The sequence below is a fragment of the Pleurodeles waltl genome, chromosome 1_1 (assembly GCF_031143425.1).
Source record: "Pleurodeles waltl isolate 20211129_DDA chromosome 1_1, aPleWal1.hap1.20221129, whole genome shotgun sequence".
Taxonomy (NCBI): Eukaryota; Metazoa; Chordata; class Amphibia; order Caudata; family Salamandridae; genus Pleurodeles; species Pleurodeles waltl.
Genome location: NC_090436.1, coordinates 659,068,734 through 659,095,627, shown reverse-complemented (window position 1 = coordinate 659,095,627; position 26,894 = coordinate 659,068,734). Strand labels below are relative to the sequence as shown.

General features: G+C 45.8%; 1 protein-coding gene across 1 annotated transcript in view; it reads right to left on the bottom strand.

Moving 5' to 3' along the window:
- The window catches only part of DMXL1 (Dmx like 1), a 1,414,533-nt gene that overhangs the window by 506,276 nt on the left and 881,363 nt on the right, over window positions 1–26,894 (bottom strand). The window contains exons 25-26 of the mRNA XM_069226844.1: window positions 22,692–22,883; window positions 11,311–11,387 (exon numbers count right to left, since the gene is read on the bottom strand). Coding sequence (XP_069082945.1) covers window positions 11,311–11,387; window positions 22,692–22,883 — 269 coding nt within the window. The remainder of the gene's footprint in view (window positions 1–11,310; window positions 11,388–22,691; window positions 22,884–26,894) is intronic.

Genomic DNA, 26,894 nt, shown 5'->3' with positions numbered 1-26,894 from the left:
ACCCCTGGTACCAAGGGCCCTGATGGCAGGGAAGGTTTCTAAGGGCTGCAGCATGCCTTATGCCACCCTGGGGACCCCTCACTCAGCACAGACACACTGCTTGCCAGCTTGTGTGTGCTAGTGGGGAGTAAACGACTAAGTAGACATGGCACTCCCCTCAGGGTGCCATGCCAACCTCACACTGCCTATAGGTATAGATAAGTCACCCCTCTAGCAGGCCTTATAGCCCTAAGGCAGGGTGCACTATACCATAGGTGAGGGCATAAGTGCATGAGCACTATGCCCCTACAGTGTCTAAGCAAAACCTCAGACATTGTAAGTGCAGGGTAGCCATAAGAGTATATGGTCTGGGAGTCTGTCATGCACAAACTCCACAGCACCATAATGGCTACACTGAAAACTGTGAAGTTTGGTATCAAACTTCTCAGCACAATAAATGCACACTGATGCCAGTGTACATTTTATTGTAACATACACCCCAGAGGGCACCTTAGAGGTGCCCCCTGAAACCTTAACCGACTACCAGTGTAGGCTGACTAGTATTAGCAGCCTGCCACACACCAGACATGTAGCTGGCCACATGGGGAGAGTGCCTTTGTCACTCTGTGGCTAGTAACAAAGCCTGTTCTGGGTGGAGGTGCTTTTAACTCCCCCTGCAGGAACTGTAACGCCTGGCGGTGAGCCTCAAAGGCTCACTCCCTTTGTTACGGCACTCCAGCTAGTGGAGTTGCCCGCCCCCTCCGGCCACGGCCCCACTTTTGGCAGCAAAGCCGGAGGAGATAATGAGAAAAACAAGGAGGAGTCACTGGCCAGTCAGGACAGCCCCTAAGGTGTCCTGAGCTGAGGTGACTCTGACTTTTAGAAATCCTCCATCTTGCAGAAGGAGGATTCCCCCAATAGGGATAGGGATGTGCCCCCCTCCCCTCAGGGAGGAGGCACAAAGAGGGTGTAGCCACCCTCAGGGCTAGTAGCCGTTGGCTACTAACCCCCCCAGACCTAAACACACCCCTAAATCGAGTATTTAGGGGATCCCAGAACACAGCAAGATAGATTCCTGCAACCTAAGAAGAAGGACTGCTGAGCTGAAAACCTGCAGAGAAGACGGAGACACCAACTGCTTTGGCCCCAGCTCTACCGGCCTATCTCCCCACTTCTAAAGACACTGCTCCAGCGACGCGTTCCACAGGGTCCAGCAACCTCTGAAGCCTCAGAGGACTACCCTGCATCTAGAAGGACCAAGAACTCCCAAGGACAGCGGCTCTGTTCCCCAAAGACTGCAACTTTGCAACAAAGAAGCAACTTTGAAACAACACACGTTTCCCGCCGGAAGCGTGAGACTTTGCACTCTGCACCCGACACCCCCAGCTCGACTTGTGGAGAACAAACACCACAGGGAGGACTCCCCGGCGACTACAAGACCGTGAGTAGCCAGAGTTGACCCCCCTGAGCCCCCACAGCGACGCCTGCAGAGGGAATCCCGAGGCTCCCCCTGACCGCGACTGCCTGCTTCAAAGACCCGACGCCTGGTAAAGACACTGCACCCGCAGCCCCCAGGACCTGAAGGATCCGACCTCCAGTGCAGGAGCGACCCCCAGGTGGCCCACTCCCTTGCCCAGGTGGTGGCTACCCCGAGGAGCCCCCCCCCTTGCCTTCCGGCATCGCTGAAGAGACCCCTTGGTCTCCCATTGAATCCTATTGCAAACCCGACTCCTGTTTGCACACTGCACCCGGCCGCCCCCGTGCCGCTGAGGGTATACTTTCTGTGCTGACTTGTGTCCCCCCCGGTGCCCTACAAAACCCCCCTGGTCTGCCCTCCGAAGACGCGGGTACTTACCTGCTGGCAGACTGGAACCAGGGCACCCCCTTCTCCATTGAAGCCTATGCGTTTTGGGCACCACTTTGACCTCTGCACCTGACCGGCCCTGAGCTACTGGTGTGGTAACTTTGGGGTTGCTCTGAACCCCCAACGGTGGGCTACCTTGGACCCAACTTTGAACCCTGTAGGTGGTTTACTTACCTGCAAAATTAACAAAAACTTACCTCCCCCAGGAACTGTTGAAAATTGCACTAAGTGTCTAGTTTTAAAATAGCTTATTGTCATTTGTGTGAAAACTGTATATGCTATTTTTCTAATTGAACTAAGAAAATATATTTTTCTATATAAAAACCTATTGGCCTGGAATTGTCTCTGAGTGTGTGTACAACAAAAGCTTAACACTACCCTCTGATAAGCCTACTGCTCGACCACACTACCACAAAATAGAGCATTAGAATTATCTATTTTTTCCACTATCTTACCTCTAAGGGGAACCCTTGGACTCTGTGCATGCTATTTCTTACTTTGAAATAGTACATACAGAGCCAACTTCCTACACCTCCCATCTGTTATGGCTTGGGACAGGACAGCCCGGGCCTCCTCCGGAACTGCTGGCAGCACTTGCGCGACCGTATCCCAGAGAGTATGGGAATAGCAGCCCAAAAGGCATACAGTGTTTACGGACTGCAGCGCTAGACTGTTGGAAGAAAACAACTTCTTCCCCAAATTATCCAGTCTTTTTGATTCCCTATCCGGGGGTGCGGCAGGGAATGCGCCAGAAGAAGAAGAAGCAGCCTAGATGACAAGGCTCTCAAGCGTGGGGTGTTGGGTAAGGAATTTTGGGTCTGATGGCGCAGGCCGATGGTGGCAAGCAATCGTCCTATGCACAGGAGCCCCTGTGCTGGGTCTGGACCGAATACCCAAAAGGACGTCTGTCAGTGCTTCACTGAAGGGTAAAAGGGGCTCAGAAGAAGAAGACCCTGGTTGAAGCACGTCAGTTAGGATGTTAGGTCTAACCTCCACAGAAGGTAGCTCGAGGTCCAAGACCTCAGCTGCTCTTCTCACCACCATAGAGTAGGAAGCACCCTCCTCCGTAGCCACGCTAGGAGGAGAGAGCATACCAATGTCAGGAGAGGTGTCTAGTCCACTGGCATCACCCAAACCCTGCACCCAGTCCATTTGTGGGTCAAGCTGGTATTCTAAAGTTTCCAGTGACCCCCTCAATACTCTCCCCATATCCATACCCACAAGAATAAGGGTCTGGATCAACCCTAGGCCCAGGAGAGTCGATAGAGAAAGGAATCGGCGTCAATCGACGTTGTTCCGGTTCCGGGTCGTCGGTTATGAGTATGGGATCGACGTCGATTGTGGGCCCAACCGACGTCGGGAGCGGCGACATCTGACCCAAAGCTGGGGAAGGTCGCTGTAGCATGACCGGCGTCGGGACGGATCCACAATTGGATCCGGAGGGGCCCTCCCGAGCCAAGGCCGAAGCCGACGACTTTGAAACCGAAGGGACCCCAACCGACTCACCTATGCCCGAAGGCGGGTCGGACCACCCAAACATGAGGTGCATGGCCTCATAAAACTGAGTTGGGCGGGGGTGGCTCCAGCTCCCAGGAAGTCAGGGAATCGCAGAGCCGACCCAGAAGGCGGCTCCGTTGACGGAGGCCTAGAGCATCAACACTCTTCCTGCGTCGTATCATCCGAACAACGGTGTGAAATCAAAGAACGCTTGTCTTTCTTCAACTTCTTCTTGTGACCCGAATGTTCCGATGACTTAGAGTATGAAGAGTGGTGGTGACTCTGCGGCCAATCTCGAGACCTTCCTCTCGAACGGGACCGAAAGCACCGCGGAGTCGAGTGTCGGGCTGCCATGAGCTTTAGGGACCAATACCACAAAGCCTTCAGGTTCATGGCCTGACACTCGGAGCACGACTTTGCGTTGTGATCGCGCTCCAAACACCATAAGCACATGAGGTGTGGATCCGTCACCGACACAGTTCGGTATCAGGAGTCGCAGGACTTGAATCCGGTCTTGCAGGACATCCTTCGAAGCATCCACATACTCGTCAAAAATACGACAAAAATGTCGATGTAGTAAAAAAATGACCAAGGTAGCTCTTCTCCGGATCTGGGTGTAAGCTGACACGGAAAGGAAAGAACTGACGTCAGCGTGCCGGGGTGGCGCCTATGTACGACCGCAACATCATCACGACGCCAACGACGCCCGTGGAGTCGACCAACGCCACCTGACGGCGCACAGAGGTACTGCTCGAAGAAAAATTCTCCCGATCCAGTCTGACACCTCGGGAAATTCAAAGGTAAGGAATCTGCAACTAGAAGTCTCTATCAGATAAATGTTTTATTCTTTGAGCAACTTGTATGTACCAAAAAAATGTATCTTTTCACTAAGGGACACACTACAGGCTATCCATGCTTCCAACATTACATTAGGAGAAAAATAACCTAATTTTGGGTGCTTTTCTATGCATATCTAACTTTGGTAAAACATTTTATTAAAAAGGATAAGGAACTTCAAAGACTGAAAAGCACGACTCTAATGAATTCAAAGTCAAAAGAAAGACAACACTTTCAACCCCATTAAACAGAGTTTTTCCTGCATTGCTTTCTTGGTTAGCCACCTTGTGCACATTTTACAAATACGGTGCATAATAATGTTGTCAGGTAATGCAGTTGTCATTTAAAGAAACACCTTTTCTGTAGCACAAGCCAAATGTGGGAGATGGAGATCAAACACTTCAGTCATTTTAAGGAAATGATGCATGGTGTAATAAACAAATAATTAAACAATGTTACTGATATCGCAAAATGCTTTGAAAGAAATACGTCAACCATGGGCATTTAGTCGTGCAACAGCGAGGCAAGCTCAAAAGGTATGGCTGATCACGATGAAGCATGGTTTGGATACATACGGTGGATTGGGCCCATCTCGGCTTACCTTCAAACTTTAAAGAAATTTTGAAGAACAATGTCTGAAAAGGTAAAGTTCAGCATGGGAAGTCTGAGGAGAAGGTGTCATCGTTGGGGAGCCCCTGGAGGAAGCTGTGGTAAAGATTTCCAGGTTTGGACTCTTTTTGTCACTTTTTTGGAAGTCAAAAATCTCCTGCAGGCCGAATCTGCTGGCTGTTGCCGACGAGTGTTCTATGAGATCAGATACCCTTCTAAAGAGAAGCCAAAGAACAGGATCTGCTGTTGTGGAGAATGTAACTCTACCATGAAGTCAGGCTGACCAGCGATGCACCTTGGATGGATCATGGAATAGGTACGTCCCAGTCTCCTGACAGTTCTAAGGTCACTTTTGGGTGGAAAATCTTCCAAGTCTCAAGTTTCTGTTTTTGGCTGTTTAGGTACCATTAGCACCACTTCCTACGATTCAGGACTGGTGAGAAACCACTTAGAGGGCAGGAATCTCTGCAGGCAGGGTCCATGTGCAGGTTCAAGGCTGTTACGGCTTTTTATGTTTCTGTAGATCAGAAAAGAGGCCAACTGTAAGGAAATTCCTCCTTGTTATGGTTACCCCCTAACTTTTTGCTTTTGCTGATGCCAAGTTTTGATTGAAAGTCTGCTGGGAACCTGCTAACCAGGCCCCAGCACCAGTGTTCTTTCCTTAAACTGTACCTTTGTCTCCACAATTGGCACAGCCCTGGCACTCAGATAAGTCCCTTGTAACTGGTACCCCTGGTACCAAAGGCCCTGATGCCAGGGAAAGTCTCTAAGGGCTGCAGCATGTCTTATGCCACCCTGGGGACCCCTCACTCAGCACAGACACACTGCCTCACAGCTTGTGTGTGCTGGTGGGGAGAAAAAGACTAAGTTGACATGGCACTCCCCTCAGAGAGCCATGCCAACCTCACACTGCCTGTGGCATAGGTAAGTCACCCCTCTAGCAGGCCTTACAGCCCTAAGGCAGGGTGCACTATACACAGGTGAGGGAATACGTGCATGAGCACTATGCCCCTACAGTGTATAAGCATTTAGAAGTCTCTAGGTCACCATTTTGCAAATCAGTGAAAAGCACCATTTTTTAAACCACAGATAATTTTGTTCCTTGCTGTCATCAAAGTTATCCCTCTCCCAAAGGCAACACAGAATTGTTATCTAATAAGAATATGTGTTGAAGTAATCATGCATTCTCTTTACAGATTCCTATAGTTATCTTAGAGAAACAAAGCTCTTTTAGGTAGGCTTCAGATTTAGATTTAGTACTCAACAAGATGGCCTCAACCTTAGAAAATAGGCGATGAAAAAAACCTGCACCGCCGTCGCTGGAAGCAACACTAAACTTGCTGCTACCAAAAGAGCAACCTTCTTCGAGGGGGCTGCAGCTGAGTGAGACTGGAACAAAAGCAGGATTTGCGATGGCACCAAAACTGGAATCAAGTTACACACGATTGACGAAGAACTCCAATCAGAGTGAAACTAGTCCTGGTTTGCTTATGTACTGGTTCAGGGAGAACCTGGCTTGGCAGTTCAGGCTGAACTGTTTCAATTGGCTAAGTCCAAACTGAGGTGTCATGGTGGGCAAAAGAATGATGGGTTGGAATGCTACAGCAAGCCATTGCCAGTGGTTAAATTTACTGCAAGCATTTCTCCTTTCACCTTTTGTGTGTATGATCAAAACTGAATCACAGCTGCCTCAAAGGTTGTAGACTCTTTCAGAGCAACCATACTGGCATAAAATGTATGTCAGAGGGGTGTCTCCAAAAGTAGGTGACGTAATACGTTGTAAAAGTTGTCAGACTAGTTTTCAGTTTAGCACCTGGAAAGAGATTCAAACATGAAAGCGGTAGGAATGGGTAAATGGTAGCATAGGGATTTAAAGTATGTAATTCAGAAATGCACAAATATATTTCTGTTTAAGGAACCTTAATCAATTTAATGCAGAGCATGTCATGTTCATGGCCTCCATATCAGTGCTTCAGTGCAGAGGACGTGAACCTCATGTCTGCTCACACTAGAGGTAATTCCCTTGTATGGCCCTCACCTTTGGCTACTGTGGAAGAGGTTACCCGGCAGTCTGATGGATGCTTTTTTGGGTTAGACCACCATCTGTGTGTGCCAGGTACTCTGAAGTCATCAAATTTAAAACTTAAACCTGCTGGAGCATTTAGCTCTGGCAGCTTTCAATTTCACAGGTGCTGAGGGGCACAAACCATCCCACGGATCTGCACATTAGAGGTACTGTGCAAAGGTGAGATTTTCCCTTTTCCAATGGTGTATTTCCCTAGTGGATTCCTGTTCAGGGACTGTCACAAGAGATTGTCCTTGAGAATGGATTCCACCATTGGCCACCAGGGATAGTTTCAAAGGGGAAGGGGTGGGGGAGCCCACTTGGTGCTCTAAACTAAGTGGTCATACTGTTTTAATGCACCCCCCCAGGCAGGGCTATTGGGGGCTGAGGAGGTACCAACAATTTGCCCACTTCAGGGGGTCGAAAATCTCCCTGTACACATTGGGTAGGCATTTTTTGGGGAAAAAATGAAGTGGGGGTAAGCTCACCCAGCCATTGTGGCGCAACCCCAACCCTACTTGCTGTCCTAACGAGCAGCCAGAATGTGGACTGTACCACAATATGCCCTCCCAACGGGACAGATTTGCAACCTATATACCAGTAACTGTTTTTTTTTTTTGATGACCCGGCTCTCCTGACATTGCGCTGAATTCCTCATCCCAGGGCACCTTGAAACTATAGAAGGGGGCCGCAGATGCTACTAAGGCATCTTCTGTAATATGGATAGTGTAGGAAAGTAGCATCTTTCTAGCATAGTTACCACCCACTTTTTGCCAGTAGTCACTGCGTTTAGACTAGTACACTGGGATCCTGCTAACCATGACCCAGTGTCAGTGCTGTCACCTCTAAATTTGGTTGTAAGGTAACTTGTATGACCCCACAATTGGCATATTGGTGCACCCATGTAAGTCCCTAGTATATTGTACTTAGGGACGCAGGGCATTGGTACACCAGGGGCCTCCCATGGCTGCATCATATATTATGCCACCTATGAAAGCCGAAGCAAACCGTGTCTACAGGTCTGCCATTGCAGCTTGCGTGAAATGGTGCATTCACCTTTCACTTTAGATAGAAGGCTTGCCTTATATCGCGGTCACTGCACTTGGACACTGTAAGTCACCCCTATGGTAGGCCCTTCAGCCCAAGGGCAGGGTGCATGGTTCAGAGTGTGAGGGCACCCCTGCATGAGCAGAGGTGCCCCTACAAACCCCAGCCTCCAAACCCTGGGCTTTGTAAGTGCGGGGAAGCCATTTTAAGGTATGTAGTGGACAGTGGTCAACATGAGTAGTCGAACCACATAATGGCTTCACCAAACCTAGGCATGTTTGGTATCAATCATGTAGGAATCATGCAACAACAGATTCCAGTGCTAGTTGCATGATACCATGTACTCTGGGGGTTCCTCAGAGGATCCCCCACATCTGCCTGTACAGCCTTGCAGGGTCTGTATGCCAGCCTACGCTGCTGCCGACCCTAGACAGTGTTCTGCCCCCCTGCTGATGAGCCTAACTCGAGCAGGGGAAGGCAGAATAAAGGATTTCCTGTAGGGAAGAGGTGTGACAACCTCTCCCTTTGAAATGCGTGTCTCTGGGCTGGAGTGAGGTGGCCTCTCAGCACCACCAGTCTGCTTTTAAAGGCACATTTGATGCCCCCCTTGCATAAACCAGTTTGCACCAGTGCAGGAACTCCTCGTTCCCACTCTGGCGCAAAAAACACAAAGGACAGGAGAGTGACCACCCCCCCTGTCCAGTTCCTCCCCTAGGGAGGTGCACAGAGCTCTGCCAGGTGGCCACTTGATTCTGCCATCTTGGAAATAAGGTGTGCAGAGGCCCCTTGGTGCATCTGACTGGTTAGGCCAGGTGGGTGATGCCCCTGACCCCCTCTGATAGGTAGTTCACTGCAGACAGTCTCCAACATCCTTTTTGGGTTACTTAAGGGCTCCCTTGAGGGTGGGTCCCTAGATTCATTGAGCAAGACTCTACAAGGAACTCTCTACCGGACACTTCTGCAAACGCCTTCAGAACCGCTGTTCGTCTGCCTTAGGAACTGAAACAAGACTGTATCCAGTTGGAAGGACTCCCACTGCAACATTGTTTCTCTAGCTCCTGCAAGAATTCTGCAACATCTGTGGCTGTGCATCCTCCAGTGACACAAGGACTCGGCTTGCACCAGGAAGCAAGGACACACTTACCTTGGTTGGGCACCCCCATTCTTATACCACTTTCTTAGTATATGGTGTGGCCCACCATAGGGTCCCATCTATTTCTACGCCTTTCCTGTTTGTTTTTAGGTATATTTTCTGTGTGTAGATATCTCCAAGTGGAAATATACCAATGTTAGGATAGTGCTAGTGTTATAATAAAGTATACTTTTTTTTTTGTTAGGTAATACTTGTGGGGTTCTTTCTTGTGTGAACATCACTGACTCACTATTGTGGTACTGCAAGTGCTTTACACTCTTCCTTGATAAGCCTGAGTTACTCTCAACAGCTACCCCTAGAGAGCTTTGGTTATCTGGGCACCAAAACACTTATCACTAAGGGTTGCCTGGGCTCAGTATAGGGTTCCACACCATAGGTTTACACAATAAACTGAGCCAGCCTCCTACAGATCGGGAAAGTGCAAATCTTACACTGGCATGATCACGAAGTGACATGTCTTATTTTGCATAGAGGCTGGACTCTCAAGCACATGATGGGATACTTTGCCAATGTGCTTGTGCCATATTTGAGATATTGGAGCTGTTGCACAGTCAGAATGCACCCCTATGGATGCTTCTTGGAAGAAGGCCACAAGAGTCCCTGGGACACATATGTATCTAAAGGTCAGTCTGCCTCCAGTGAAAGAAGGAACCATGGTTTTAAACCAGCAGCCCTGTCTTCCATTAAAGCAATTTCTTCAGTGCAAATGGGGACTGTCATACTTCTGTACCAGGGACACCAAATTGAGGGTGTGCCAAGGCACAAACCAGGGACTATAAGCATGATGGGTGATTTAGGGCCAGGAATTTCTTTTTATTATTTACTTTTTTTTTTGTTTTTTAAATATGGGGTAAGAGCCAGATGGTCCTGCATTCTACACAGTGTTACTTCACTTCCCACATCCTCCCTGGAACCCACATCCTAATCCATCCTTATGGCGAAATATGAATTTCTTTGATTTTAGTTTGGCCAGATCTATCATGTCTACCTGATGCCTGGAGGTCAGGCCCAATGCCTGATGGGCCAACACAGCACACCATTCCTTTTTCGAACACCAATTTCTGGTATCTAGTGAGGTTTCTTCTATTCTGGGGCAGGACAGTAGAAGGTGAACCTTCCACTCTTCCTCCAAGAGGTCAGAAAGACTGTCTGGTACCTGGAGTGGGGAGCTGCAGCCCAGTGCCAAGATGGGAAATCCCTTCATTCCATTCGGTTTCCCATTGTTGGCGCTGAATGTAATGTTGCAGCCACATATAGGTGCCACACGGGCGTCTGTTGATTTCTTTCTGCACCAGCTAGTGCAGATCCAGAGAAAGCTACTCCTCTGTTTCTTTTTGATAGGCCTTTTTTCAACCTTGTCGAGATTTTTTGGTGTGTGTCGAGGCTGTCTTAGAAGAAGGCTGGGTTCAAACAGTGTGTGGCCTGTCACCACGCCATGTCGGTCACTGACCCCCCCACCCTCATCTCGTCTGTCTGTGGTGCCTCAAGTACGACCACAACTCCAAACCGTGCATTAACTGCTAGGCCATGGCGTCGAAGGCTTTGAGGGAGCGGTCCCTGAACCTGCTTGCAGCCCAGCAGTTTGCAATACTGGCACACGCAACTTGGAGAAGGTCCCGGTCGAGGACTGCTCTTGCGAACTAGTCAAATCTCACAAAACTCCTCCATCCTGGAAGTGACGAGAAGCATTCCTGAAAAAGAGGCAGTATAATGTTCCTCCTATTTTGTGGTTCTGAAGTGCATTAAAGGCTCTGACCCTATGGACGAGACTACAGGTTGTTGCCTACTGTGGATTTTTATGTGATTAACAATATAATGCTCAACAGAAGACTCGATGGCTAATTGTTTTCTTCAGGAGGTTTTGTTTATCATAATAATATACGGTACTAAAAATCCTACTGCTTGCCTTGATCCAAAACATTGGGAAGTTCTCTGGAAATGTAGAAAAGACCAGAGCACTGTTTCAAAGAAAAAAAGAATTTGAAATACAAGACATTGGACAAAATTGCTAATGGTATGGGTGACCATGCTCTCTACAGTACTTCAAAAGACCAAGGATCACTGGAGCTTTAAGTAGTTTCTAGAGACAATTCTTTTTCAGATGTAACTACCTTATAATAGCCATAACAACATAATAATTCATAACAGCAAGCTATGTGAACATCTTGGTTGAAAAAAACGTTTTAAACAAAACTAATGTGCCATGTGGCGCCCAATAAATTGTTTTTCAAAATTTGCATAGTTTCTTAGCATTTTTACCTGCAATTGTGACCGCCGCAAAGGCACTGGTAGATACAAGCAGAAAGTGATGCCGCTAATGAGTGCATGACATGTACCTGAAAAAGGAAAGAAAACATGTAAAGCCTTACTGATCCTTATAGTTCATGTAAGAATATCAGAATGCAATACAATCATGCTGAACATGGATTGATATTCTGGAAGTATGCATAAAATTATAAGAGCCTTGAAGGCATTTTGTCAGTGTGAGTGCAGGGCAGTGATATCAGTGGGTGTTCATCAGCTAACAATTACTGCATATATTTCCTCCATGCAAAGGATTCAGGGTTGCTTGCTATAAATTCCACAGCCCTAAAACAACTCCCAACAGAAGTATAAGCAAGTTAAATATCAATGAGAAAAAAAATTTAAAACAATTATTTTAGATAGTACTCCAAAAAGAAAATAGGAGCCCCTTCTTAAGAATCAATAGCGAAGAACTGGTGATAATTCCAGCACATTCATACAGGCCTGCTCTGAAATGAGAAAGATTATTGGTCCTCTCACATTTAAAGTTTTCAATGGTATAGCCTACAATTCCAAGCAAGGCAGCAAATAGTTTACCTGAGCTTTGGAACAAAATTAGGTCAAATAACATAACATCATTAATACATACAATGGAGGGAACATTTCTTATTGAGTTAATTTGTGGAACATATAAAAAGTAGGCCACTCAGAAACATATGAAATATTTTAAAATTGAAGAAGAATATAACATGCTGCAAAAAGAACTCCAAATGCAACATTGCAAGCAAAACATGTGTAGACACAGATAGCATAAACAGTTTGCATGTGCCATGAGAGACCGTCTCAAAATGACCACATCATGGACAAATGCTAGGCTGAACTTATGAAGCCAGTTTTACCTGTATGTAAATGGCAGGAGTCATAGTTTCACAAGACGCCATCAGTATGCCCAACCCCTTCTAAAGCCCCTTTGTGGAAAAAAAGAAAAGTAAATCCTCCCACATGGGCAGGAGCACAGGCACTTCAATATAGCCAAGTCAAGAGTAAGGCTGGGCATTTTTGTCACTGAGTGACAAAACCAAGCATATATGCTATGATTTACTTTGATGGAAAGGAATTGGTTACTTATGCCTGGGAGAAACAACAATCAGTGATATCCAATTCTGATAGGTGTATCCAAACTGAATCAAGCAGCTCTCGCACAATTAAAGCCACATACATTTTACTAAATGTAATTCTGTAATGTATAACATATGGTAGAGTAATGGAAACAGCACTAACAGATGAACAAAGTGGCAGGGATTATGCAGTCTGAAGAATTTATGGTTTTCCTGATGAGGATGAATGCCCTAGAATAGCCACCAGAGACAAAGCCTTCATCAGAGATGGATGGAAATTGAGTGCATCATATCAAGAAGATCAGGGGCTACCATGAGCTCTGTAGAGCAGGGGGCAGTCAGGAGGCGTACAGGTGGAGATTTGAAAACTATTCACTTTTTGTGGACTAAGACTTTCATTGCACATATCTTTCAGCAGATATACATACCATGTCTTAAACCCTCAAACGATAGAGGATTCTATAAACAAATATACTTAACTGAAAAGTTTTCTCTTTCTGAGAAACAATATAGGCAGCTAAACCATTAAAACAGTACAGCACTCAAACATGCAACATTTCTGTTTTTTATCTTTGTCAACACTGCTTTTATTTAATGATCCTATTAAATCCTATATTTAAAGTTCTTGGTAGGAAAGGCTGAAACAGAAATAGTTTTAATTAAGAATGCAAGTGAACCAAATTGAGTGTTCAAAGCCCAACATCGCATACTGAGCTGAATGTTGGTGTAACTTTGTTAGCTTTGGACAAGTCTTTTGGACATGCCATTTGGCCATGGTCTCCTGACAATTATCTTCATGGAATTCTCATCACTAAGTATGAGAGATTCACGGTTTCATACTCTGCAAAAACTAAAAAACAAGTGTGTGAGTCAAGCTCTGAAAAACCACAAACTGCTTTCATATGCCTAGTGGGATCAGCCCTGGATGTGATGGTGAGCTCCCAAAAAACACCTGGATAAAAATGAAAGTCTTACCTGATATTTTCCCCTGTCCCCTAGATATACACAGTGTCTAACTGACTACTATCATAAATGTTGGCTTGGCCGAAATGAATTCAAAATAGTTAAGTGTACTGATGTTCCTTTAGCTTCCATCTATTTATCAGTATCTTCTATCGCTTCAGTGCTTATTAGTTAAAGTATGTCTAACACCGTTATACAACCTTACTGAAGACTTGACACTCTTCAGCCACTTAACTATATCACTCCTGGAATCATTGATGCTTTGATCTCCAGCTTCTTATTCAGAGTGAGCCTTTAGCTTTGCCTTAACTAACAAAAGGTGAGCTACGAATACTTCAACGTTGTTTACCTACCTTTACTGGGGCTTGCTAGCTGTGGCACTGTGAAAGATTTGTTAATTTTCTTTGACCTTTCTCTATTCTAAGAACAGATATAGCATTTTCTTTTTAAGCAAATTTATCTCATTAATGCTGCTCTGCTGTATACACTGAAGTGCTCAGTGGAGCAAATGTTTTTCATAAGCTAAGAAGAACAAATAGCTTAAAATCTTAAAGAGTTAAAATAATATTGCAAGATTAATCTACTTATATGTATATGTAGTGATTATTTAACTTGCTTGTGCACAATGTTTGATTTTTGTTATGGGTTTACAGTTTGCACTGGAAAATATACGGAAAGAAAAAAACAAATTGAGAGAAAATGTAGGTAGGAGACAGCTTCTATACCAAAGACACAAATCAAAATCAGAAGTGGAAAAAAGCAAGTGAATCATAATTCACAGGAAACAATAACCCTGAAAGAAGTAAGAAGGTATACCTAAAAAATTATAACGAAATTAACCGCTATCATTAAAAAGTGGCAGGGTTATTTTGTGGACAAATCAAAATGTTAAAATAAAGACTAGGAAAAAATTGGCTTTCTGAAAGTGGTAGCAATAACTAAAGACTTCGTCGGTAATAATACAACCATCCAAAGATTGGTCTTGAAAAAAAACAGAACAATTTTATCCATTACATTATTGTTAGAATTCAAAGAAAAAAAGTATATAACATTTCTTTCATTTAAATACTTTTAAAGATACAGCGGTGCTCCCAACAACACAGCAGCGGAGTGGAAGTGAAATAGGCGAGTATAAAGTGTGCAAGTGCTAAACAAAATATGTAGAAAAATAATGACAGATGAGGATGTGATAATGTTTGGTACACATGCAGGAACAGAGTGATATCCTCCAAATAAAAAAATAGTAAACTAATATTGTGTCAACATTTCAACACCATACAGTTACTCATAGAGGGTCATCATCAGGACGGCGAAATAGCAATAGAAGGCACCTGGAGATGAAAACCCATATATCAGATGTCTTGCAGCACAACGAACTTAAAAAATGGTTTACCCAGTGGGTAATGTAACCTACCTAAAGGACAACACTCCTAAGGTGGTTGTCTATTACTACAAAATGAAAAGTGTCCACTGGAGTGGTTGGATGCACTAAAATCCAAACAAATAGAATGACGCATAAAAATTTGCATATACAGTGCACTGAAAAATAGGTGCAAACTGACTGAGTTGTGAAAAATGTGTTACCATATGCGGCTGATTTGAGGAACCTTCACAAACAGACTCCCCAATGAGGCATAAGAAAAGGGTAGGCTCTTCTTACTTCCTCTGAAATGTAGGGGCATGTATTATAAATAAAACGTCTGCCAAAATAGGGACGGCAAGAGCAGATATGGTGGCCAAAGGATGAACTACATATCAAAGATCCTAATGGTGCTCAGTTTAAAATTAAACACAAAATAGAAATTAGAGCAACTATCCAGCAGGACTGACTAATGTGATGATTTCAACTGGGTGGCTAATCTTAAAAGAAATAACTGCTGCCAGGACCTTGCTTCAAGCTTCTCAAGCACAAGAGGGGCCTCTGCACCTGACTGGACCTGTGTTGCTGGTGCTGGGTATTTGGGGTTGACTTGAACCCCCAACGGTGGGCTACCTATGCCCCTGAGACTGAACTTGTAAGTGCTTTACTTACCACATTAACCTAACTTTACTTACCTCCCCCAGGAACTGGTGAATTTTGCAGTGTCCACTTTTAAAATAGCTTATTGCCATTTTATGCCAAACTGTGTACATTACTGTTTTGATTCAAAGTCCTATCTATACCTATGCAAAGTACCTTACATTTAATGTACTTACTTTCAAAGGGAATCTTGTGGTTCTAAAATAAATTAAGAAAACAATATTTTTCTATATAAAAACCTATTGGCCTGGAGTTAAGTCATTGAGTGTGTATACTCATTTATTGCTTGTGTGTGTACAACAAATGCTTACCACTACCCTCTGATAAGCCTAACTGCTCGACCACACTACCACAAATAGAGCATTAGTATTATCAATTATTGCCTCTGTCAAGCCTCTTGGGGAACCCCTGGACTCTGTGCACACTATCTCTCACTTTGCGATAGTATATACTGAGTCAGCTTCCTACAGAGAGGGATCTACAGTTGACCCAATCCTGATTCGAAAGCCACCACTGCAGATCTTTCGCAGTCCCCTCCGAGATTTGGACCATGTCGGCAACATTTCCCTGGTGCTGTGCCCAATGGAACTTCAGTTCCCACTGCAGAGCCCGCATATGCCATCTGGTATTTGGTACTAATAGGATGCAGGAGACCACGAGGCCCAGCAGCCTCAAAGTCATTCTCACCGAAACCCCGGATAGAGGCTGAAACATAGGAATCATAGCCCGAATATCCCAGACTCGCTGATGGGGAGGATAAGCCTAAAACTGTGCTGTGTCCAGAACGGCTCCTGTGAAAGGGAGCATCTGAGTGTGAGTCAGGTGTGACTTCGGCATGTTTATAGTGAACCCCAGCGAATGCACAAGGTTCGCCGTAGTCTGAAGGTGGGAGATGACTTTCTGGGGAGTGTCTGCCTTCAACAGCCAGTCGTTGGGGTAGGGAAAGACAAATTTGTGACATGCGCAGATGAGATGCGACCACTGCCATCACTTTCGTGAACACCCGAGGGGCGCTGGTAAGGCCAAAGGGGAGCGCAGTAAACTGAAAGTGCTCATGACCTACCACGAATCGTAGGTAACGTCTATGGGCAGGCAAGATGGGGATTTGAAAATAAGTGTCTTGCAAGTCTAATGCCACCATCCAATCTCCTGGGTCCATGGCAAAAAGGACCTGAGCCAAATTGAGCATTTTGAACTCCTTTCTGAGGAATAGACTGAGGGTTCAGAGGTTGTAGGAAAGTACACTCTTTCTTGGCATAGTTAGCCCCATTTTCTGCCTGTTGTCAGTATGTTTGACTGTGTCTACTGGGTTCCTGCTAACCAGGACCCCAGCAGTTTTGCTAAATTGTACCTCTTTTTTCCCACAATTGTGTACTGGTCCCTCCATGTAAGTCACTAGTATATGGTACCTAGGTACCCAGGGGCATTGTGATTCCAGGGGATCCCTATGGGCTGCAGGAATTATTCTGCCACCCATAGGGAGCCCATGCAAAGGGTTATGCAGACCTGCCATTGCAGCCTGAGTGAAACGTGTTTTCACTACAGGTCACTACACCAGGTCACTATAAGTCACCCCTATGGTAGGCCCTCTCAGCCCAGAGGGCAGGGTGCAGGTACCTGTGTGTGAGAGCACCCCTGCACTAGCACAGGTGCCTCCACAAACTCCAGACCCATTTTCCTGGAGTTTGTGAATGCAGGGACGCCATTTTAAGCATGTCTATCGGACATAGGTCCCCACCTATGTCCAGCTACATAATGGTAACTCCGAACCTGGGCATGTTTGGTATCAAACATGTTGGACTCATACCCCAATACTGGTGCAAGGTTTGGAACTATGATTCCATGCACTCTGGGGGTTCCTTAGAGGACCTCCAGCATTGCTACCACCAGTCTTACAAAGTTTTCCGGGCAGTTCAGCTGCAGCCATCTCTCAAACAGGTTTCTGCCCTCCTGCTGCTTGATCTGATCAAGCCCAGGAAGGCAGAACAAAGGATTTCCTTTGGGAGAGGGAGGTAACACCCTCTCCCTTTGGGAATAGGTGTGATTGGCTTGGGAGGGGTAGCCTCCCCAAGCCACTGGTTTTCTTTGAAGGGCACATTTGGTGCCCTCTGTGCATAAACCAGTCCACACTGGTTCAGGGACCCCCAGTCCCTGCTCTGGTGTGAAACTGGACAATGGCAACTGGAGTGACCACTCCCCTGTCCATCACCACCCCAGGGGTGATGCCTAGAGCTCCTCCATAGAGTCCCTGGGTTCTGCCATCTTGTTTCCAAGGTTGCAGGGAACTCTGGGAGCATCTGAGTGGCCAGGCAGGTTACATCCGAGCCCCCTCCTGATTGGTGCTTGCTTGGTTTGGTCACCAATCCACCAATTCAGGGCTATTTAGGGTCTCTCTCTTGGGTGTCTTCAGATTTGGCTTGCAAGATTCCGGATGGACTCCTCGCAAACCTCTGCTTCGACTTCTGGCCTCCCAATCCGCGACTGGAACCTCCAGGACCTGACAAGCTGCTCCCAAGAAGAAAGGGCTCTTCAGCAACATTGTTTCCAGGGCTCCTGCCAGCTCCTGCAAGACTGCAACTCTTCAGCCTGCACAAGAAGAAGGAGGAACCTCCCTTGGAGTGAAGGAGTTACACCCCTGCAACTGCAGTCACCTACAACAAGCAACGAACGGCTGCGTGGATCCTCTCTCCTGTTGAGCTGCATGAATCCTGCATCATGGGTGGTGGTCCGGAGTAGTCCTCTTGGTCCTCTCTGCCAGCTGTCCAACTTTGGTGAAGGTAAGCCCTTAACTTCCCACACAGGACAGTACCCCCATGCACCCCATCACTTGCAGCTGCCAAGGCTTGTTTGCATCTCCTCCATAGGCTCTTCAGGCGCTGTGTAGCTCTAGCCCCAAGCACTCCATCCTGCAAAACACAGCCTCCTGCGTGATTCTTCTGTGGCATGCGATCCTCTTTTTTAGTGATCCGTGGGCTTCATCTGCGACTCCTGTGTCCCTGTCCTGTGGGACTCCTGTGGGCGCTGCCTCTTCTCCTGTGGACTCTCTGCGACGCCGACGGTCCCCTGTGACTCCCCCTCCTGGGTTGAGTCCTCCTCCTGGGCCTTGCTGATAGCAGGCAGCACCTCTTTTCCACTAACTGCGAGTTTGCCTTTGCAAGGCTTGTTGGTGGAATTCCTGCACAGACACCAGTCTGCACTCTTCCTTCCAGCGTGGGACTCCATCTGCATCCATCAGGAACTCTTATCTGGCTCCAGGGCTGAACTGCTGACCTGTTCTTCATCACCGTCGACCAACTCCTGAATCCATAGCTGGGTGGGTAGTAATTCCTACTCCTCCTGGACTCTACTGTGACTCTTAGACTTGGCCCCTCTCTCCACAGGTCTTCTTTCTTCAGGAATCCACAGCTGGTTTTCTTGTAGTCTTCTCTGGGTGTCTTCTTTTCCTCCTTTTGGGTGGTTTGGGGAAAATCCAGTGATTTGCTCCTGCATTCCTGGTCGCTGGGGGGGGTCCTATGTTCCTTACCTCTGTGGTTTTCTAGTACTCCCAGCTCCTCTCTACGCATTTTACTTACCTAGGTGGGGGGTACCTTGTTCGCATTCCATTTTTTTTTAGTATATGGTTTGTGCTCCCCCTAGGGTGACTACTGGTTATTGCTATTTTCTAGCCTTTTCTATGCTTGTTTCTGATGATTAGTGTATATATTTAGCGTAATACTTACCTCTTAAGGGTGGATAACCTGTCTAGTATTTTGTGGTGATTTGTTCCAAAAATAAATCACCTTTATTTTTGTACAACTGAGTGTTTGCTTTCATGTGTGTAAGTGCTGTGTAACTACAGTAGTATTGCATGAGCGTTGCATGTCTCCTAGATAAGCCTTGGCTGCTCATCCACCGATACCTCTAGAGAGCCTGGCTTCTAGACACTGCCTACACTTTACTTAGAGGGGATACCTGTAATAAGTTATAAGTACCTTGGGTACCCACCACACACCAGGGCAGCTTCCTACAGATGTCGAGGATAGGACGCAGGCCCTTGTCCTTCTTGGGCACCAGAAAGTAGCGGGAAGCGAAACCACAGCCTACTTCTGGCACAGGAACCCTCTCTATGGCCCCCACTTCCTCGCGGAGAAGTGCTGAATGATTCTCTGTTAGAGGGCCAAATGATAGAGGCATGGCCGTTGGGGAAGTCTTGAAGGGGAGAGAGTAGCCCCTTCGGATGATATGCAAAACCTACCTGTCCATTGTGATGGATTTCCAGTGGGGCAGGTGATGGCATATCCTGCCACCAACTGGTCTGAGGTGGGGGGACGGACTAGGATAGCTAGGCTTGGAGGCTACAGCCAGGGGCAGAGGGGACTGGGCAGACCTCTCCTGTCCCACAAGCCCGTGGGATTCCGAGTCCCCAGCCATGCAGGGGCTGTACAGCATGCATGGTACGGTGGGCTAGGGAGGGGACGTGACAGGGAGCCCCTTCCGTGTCCACGAAAGGGGCAAAAGGCGGACTGGTGGGGGGCGAGGGGCAGTGTAAAGTCCAAGGGACCGAGCCGTAGCCCTGGGGTCTTTGAATCTCTCCAGTGCCAAGTCCTCCTTATCTCCGAAGAGATGAGCGCAATCAAAGGGCATGTCCATGAGGGTCTGTTGGACTTCCCCCGAAAAATCAGAAGTTCTTAACCAGGCATGGCGTTGTAATGCCACTGTCGACGCAACTGATCTGCCCAGAGAGTTGGCCTGTCCAGCCCACATTTTATGGTGAACTTGGTCGCATCTCTCCCACGGCAACAGCCTGGGAGACGACTGCGAAGGCCTCCTACGGGATATGGGCAAAACTTGCTCGACCGTGTCCCACAAGGAGTGGGCATAACGGCCCAAAAGGCATGCAGTGTTCACCGACCGCAACGCCAGACTGGAGGAAGAAAACATCATCTTCCCAAGATTATCCAACCTTTTCGATTCCCTATACGGGGAAGCGGAAGGGTATGCGCCAGATGATGAGGATGCCTGAATGACCAAGCTCTCAGGCATGGGCTGTTGGGTCAGGAATTTATGGTCGTTCAGGGCAGGCCGATGGCAGTAAGCAATTGTCCTAGTCACAGGAGCCCCTGTGCCGAGTCTGGACCAGGTACCCAATAGGACATCAGTGAGGGCTTTGTTAAAGGAGAGGTTCTGAAGCAGAGGCTCCGGGAGATTAGTCCTGACCGCAACAGTAGGCAACTCAAGGCAAAGGACCTCAGCCACTCTACTGACCACCATGGAATAAGAAGCTCCCTTTGCCGTAGACACGGCAGGAGGAGACAGCATGACAGCATGCCAGTGTCTGGGGAGGTACCAAGACCTCTGGAGTCGCCCAAACCCTGAGCCCAGTCCATGTTCTGCTCATCTTGCTGGTATTCTTAAAGGTCCAGTGACCGCTCCAATCCTTTCTCATATTCATACCCAAAGTAAAAATGGTCTGAATCCAACCTGGGATGGCTAGGCCCCGTCAAAGTCGGAATCAGCATTCCGGCTCCGGGTCATCAGGGATTAGGATCGGGTCGACATTGATTGTGGGCTCGACCAACATCCGGAGCGTCTACAACTTCGTCGGCGCCGGGGATGGTCTCAATGGTACGACCGGTGCGGACGCAGATCCAGACGGACCCTTGGTGGCTGGAGCCGGAGCTGCCGGGTGGAACCCGAAGGGCCCGTTCCGTACCCCTAGGCCCTGAAGACGCCGCAGAGGGGTTGGACTGCCCAAATATGAGGTGCATGGCCTCATAAAATTATTTTACTTGGGCAGGTGTCACTTCGGCTCCCAGAAATTTGGGGAGGCGCGGAGCGGACCCAGAAACCGGCTCTGTGTACGGAGGCCTAAGGTGTTCACACTCTTCCCACGCCAAGTCATCCGAATGACTGGGTGAAGTCGAAGAATGCCTAGCCTTCCTTGACTTCTTCTTCTTACCCAAATGTCCCGATAATTTGGAGGACGACGAGTGGTGATGACTCCGCGGCCGGTCTCGAGACCTTCCCCTCGAGTGAGACCGGGAACGATGCTAAATCGAGTGCCGCACTGCCATGAGCTTTAGGGACCGCTCCTTCAAAGCCTTCAGGTGCATGGGCCGGCACTCAGAGCATGACTTCGGGTCGTGGTCGCACTCCAGACACCACTAACAGACCCGATGCAGATCCACCGACATCATTCGGTGACAATCCTCGCAAGGCTTGAACCCAGTCTTCGGAGACATCCTAGACTCACCAAAAGTGACCAGAAAATTCGACTAAAGTGTTGAGGCGTGCCCAAAAGTGACCAGGGCATTTCTTCTCTGGATCCGCGCCTTGCACGGAAAGAAAAGAACTGACGTCACCACACCTTAATTCGACCCAGACATCATCACGGCTACCACGACACCAATGATGGATGCAGAGTCGACCGATGCCACTTGACAGCAAGCAAGGGAACTGCTCGAAGAAAAAATCCCCGGATCCAGAATGACGCCTGGGGAAATTCTAAGGTAAGGAATCTGCAACTAGAAGTCTCTATCAGATTAGTTATGCATAAAGGAGAACAGATTTGTGATGTAAGAACAACAATTGGCATTGTTAATATCATTTATAGGATTAACATGGGGACAGTTTTAGACCACTTTGGCACCAGTTACCAAAATCCCTTGATTTTGTTATTTTCAAGTGCAGAGGTCATACATATTCAACGTTTTAAGTCCATGTTCTGCTTTTGAAAAACAAAAAACAAAAAAAAACAATTTTTTTTTTAGGACTGGTTTTTCGTGTCTTCAACCCTGCTATAGCACAACAGCAAACACTATGTGAGTTTGACTAAGAAGCCTGTAGATTTTCCTAATGCACCTGCACTAATTTAGAAATTGCACATCAAACTGACACACTGTAGATTTACCTTAACAGAATGAAAAGTTACTTTATCCTTCTGAGCTGTAAAAAAGTGACGACTACTTAATACAAATGAAATTCTATTTTTAGAAACCTTTCACTACAAAAAAAAACTAATTAATGAATGATATTAGCAACTCAATTACTAACAGGAACATAATAAAGAATTATACTGGATGTAACTATTTCCCTATTATTTTACATCTATTTGCTCTAGAAATGTATAACGGCGTTATATGTGTGACTGCTAATGGGTTAACACACATCATAATACTGGTACCTTTTGGCAACATATATTGAAAATATGCCTATGTTCTTGTCTTTCACTTTCTATTTATTTTCAGCATTTAATTCCTTTTCTTACCAAGTTCTAATAATTATATACAAAAGGCAAGTTAAGTGCTTGGGTATACCTTGTTGTTCTGCAGATCTGGATGAGGAGGTGAATCAAGATTTATTATGGAATTTAATATATCGTGTGTCAAATTGCTGAGATGCAATAATGGGTTGGCCACTACTGTCTTGGCACTGGCGGTGCAAGCAAAAAGAAGAGGTACAGAAACTTGTTCAGCCTGAGGACTAGGAAGACTTTGCCTTGATTTTTCCTGGAAACATAATAATAATAAAAAAAGATTAGTTTCCAAACATTATTAAACGTATGCAATTTACTCAATCTGACAGACATAATACTAGCAGCACAACAAACTAAATGTACATTGTATGGATTACGTTTGTTTTATTTTTAATTCCATCAAGAATTAACTATGACTTCCTGCATCTGAGCATGCTCCTAAACAGCAGAATCACAGCTTTTTGGTGGCCCACACTTCATTAACCATCACACAAGCCTGCCATCTTGTTGTCTGAACTCAAGGCCAGAATGAGTGAAGTCTGCTTCTATCAGAGCCTACTCCTCAATTGGTGACTATTGCTGTTGGTCCCAATTGCGCGAATCACTCACCCAATGATTGCTGAAGTTCAGCAATCCCCTTCATATGGTCATGCTGTAATATTATACCTTCTTACCCAATTGTATGCTTCCACCATCCGTGTCAATCTTCCCACCTAATGGTTGCACCCGTTTCTTCTTTTGGTCCCCAGCATCCTATATCAGCCGCCTCTTATGGTCTTGCTCATCCCTTCCTCAAGATCAATGTGCCTCCACACCTGCTGTCTGGCCTCATCTCACTGGTTCCCTTCACTGTATGCTTCCTCTGGTTGAGCTAAGCCTCAATAAGGTCATTTTCCTACAATCCTGCTCAACAGGACCTATTGCCTCAGGTGGTGCATATAGTATATTAGTTTCACACTAAAGTGGTCAGTTTTAGAAAGCAATGATCATATAGACTCTGCAAACTAAAGTTATTTGAAAAATATACTCTATTCATGTTTTTCTAATGCATGCAGAAGGAACTTTGTTGTTCTTTTTAGGTCTGGCCTTTAGAACAACTTTAGTTGTCCAGCCAGACTATTGCTTTGCAAAACAAACATAATAGGCATGTATATAGAGGGGATTTTGGTCCGGAGGCTTTATCCATTGGTCTGTTGAATTGTCATTCACTTTTTGTTCCCACCCACCACAGCACACAACATTGGACAGTGGATCAGCCAACTTTACCATTGGCTTTCTTCACTTTCCATGACAGCACAAAGCTTGTACAGGTTTTTCACATACACTTAAAAATAGTTCCTTTCTCTTCAGAGACAAAGCTCTTGTAAAGTGTGCTTTTTGGATTGTATCTTTGTATGTTATCTTAAAGAAGTGGCTGTTTATATTGCCTCCACTTCATGTTCTCAGTTAGATTGGGGTTTATATCCTGTATCTATTTTAAAGTTGCTGTTACAATGACACCCATTTTAAGATGGGAAGAATGGTGAGACAGGTGTGTGTTAGCCCCTTTCCTATTTCAGTATATATATTATTGGTTTTAAAGTCCACCTTGTCCAAAAAGGTTTAAATATGCCTAAAATTGGTGCTCATGCCATCCCTGTGCTGCTTAATGCAGATGATGTGGTTCTGATGTTAACAACCGCAAATGGCTTGCAAAGGCAATTGGATGATTCACAAGCTATATGGATGAGTGTGTTTTAAAGACAAATCTTTGTCCGTGATTTGTGGACCAAGGGGTGTTAAATAACACGTTCACACTGTACTCGGCACTAAGGTTGAAAGGGTGCAAAGTTTTATTGTCCTTGGGGCACAGTTCGACTTGGAAGGGAAGGGAAGAGAACTGGTCACATTTGAAAGATACAATCAAGCAACAACAATATTTAGATTTGCCATAAGACTGGGCCACAAGCCAGTAAAGGAAATGTGTTTGCTGTATAATTTAAAATGTGTATCTGTGGTGAGCTATGGAACTGGTGCTTGGGGGCTATGCGGACTGTGGGAACCCCCCAGCAGAAAAGTGTGTTTACAAGAGGCTTTTGGTAGTACCAACAAGTTGTTCTAACCAGATAAGCCATTCAGAATTGGGTCTAAATTATCCTGAGGAACTTAGTAGGCCATACCACCTTTTGTTGTGGCATGCTGGGAGGACTAAATCAGAAACTTCATTCAATCATTTTATCTTATTGGATTGTTTATCACTATTGTGCACATAATACTCCTTGGCTATCTTACATTAAAATATATGATCGAATTTGAGTACATCTGAGTTCGTTAGTGACCCTGACTGTCAGATCCCCAGAAATGAAATGAGGACCCTTTTTATAGACATGTGTGATGAGAAGTGGATGCATTCGGAAGCCATTAAAGCTACCAATGCTGCTTAGTTTTCACTTTTAACTTCAAAGGGCGTGTCATTTTATGTTTATAGTTACAAATGCCACACAAAGGCATGTTTTCAGCTTAATACTATCCACTGTTAAGGAACCTTTCCTGGAACAGATGAGCGGTTACATGATCTTCCTCTTTGTACTTATGGTGAAATCTGGACACAACTACTATACATTATGTATTGTTTCGTAAATTTTATAAAGAGGAACAGATACAATTTATACACCTAATATTCAGCAATGTAGGTTTCAGACAACGCTCTGTTATCCTTACAGCAACTGCATAATAATTCCAGTCTGCTCTTCAATGATATAATTTTTTAATTGTACTATAAATGTCAGGAGATGAATCAACATTATGGTATTTTAATATTTGATTTAGTACTGTTTGTATGGTTTTAACATTATATTTTTATTGACTTTTTATGTAAATATGTGATGTCTGCCTTAATTAAATTTTTGTGGTTGTTATTTACCAAGTAAAGATAGATTTTGTTTTTGACAATGTGGCATCGGCCCGCAATCTAAGTGCTTGGTTGGGTGTTTCTTCTTGTCACCTTCACAAAAAACACAATAGTAAAATGCATGGCACAACTGAAAGCCTTGTTCAAAGTAAAAGATTAGTAAACCAGCCACATCAATGATTTATTTTTTTTACGAATGGGGCATTCTTATTGTAGGCATATGGTCACCACATTTACGTGGGGACTTGTTTTAAAAAAAAAAAAAACATTTTAGTGTTTTTTTCCATCAAAGAAAGAAAGTTTCAGCAACCTGAAATGTCACATATAGTAAGACGCCATGTTGGTCTACATTTTACCCTACACCTAAGCAAGTAAGTCATCCTTGCAAAGTCTTGAGTTATCTATTCAGTATTCAAACTAAAAAAGTATGATGTGGGTTGCACCCAATGTTGTGCCATTAAGTTACTGGGGACTAATCCACACACAAGGTCCTCGGCATACTGGGGTATTGAAACATTGTGTTTCCTTTGCAAAGATAGTCCACAAACTGCTGCCAAACTGCCTCAAATATTTCTGAACTCTGGATCATGTCAAACTTTTCCCTGATCCAGGGCCCACTGGAGCTTCAATTCTTACTGTAGAGCGAACATGTGTCACAAGCAGGATGCAGGAAACCATGAGGCCCAGCAGCCTCAGAGTCAGTCTCACTGAAATGCTGGATAGAGGCTGAGTCATCGGTATCAAAGCTTGAATATTGTGAACTTGCCATTTGGGAGGATGGGTGCCCAACTGCACCATGTCCAGAACAGCTTTGATGAAAGAGAGCATCTGAGAGGAAGTCACCTCAGCACGTTGACTGTGAGCCCCAGTGAGAGCAGTCTGAAGGTGGAAGACAACAGCCTGGGGTGAGACCGCCTTCAACAGACGATCATCGAGATAGGGGAAGGCTGCCACCCCTGATCTCTGCAGATGACCTGCAACCACTGCAATCACCTTGGTGAACACTGAGGCGCGTTGGAAAGGCCAAAGAGAGGCATGACAAACTGAAAGTGCTCGTGGCCTGCTGTGAACTGCAGGTAACGCCTGTGGGCAGGCAGGACGGGAATGTGGAAGTATGCATCCTGAAAGTCGAAAGCTACCATCCAATCTCCTGGGCAGACAGGAATTGAGCGAGCGTGAGCATTGTGAACTTCTCCTTTTGAAGAAGGTTCTGAGAGGGTGCATCCATCCTTCTTGGGCATCAGAAAATAGCAGAAGTAGCAACCAAGACCTACTTCTGGAGATCGCACCCTCTCCATGACTCCTTGGCCAAGAAAGCATCACTTCCTGTCAGAGTAAAGTAAGATGGTCCTTTGTTAGCCTGTTGCAAGTGGG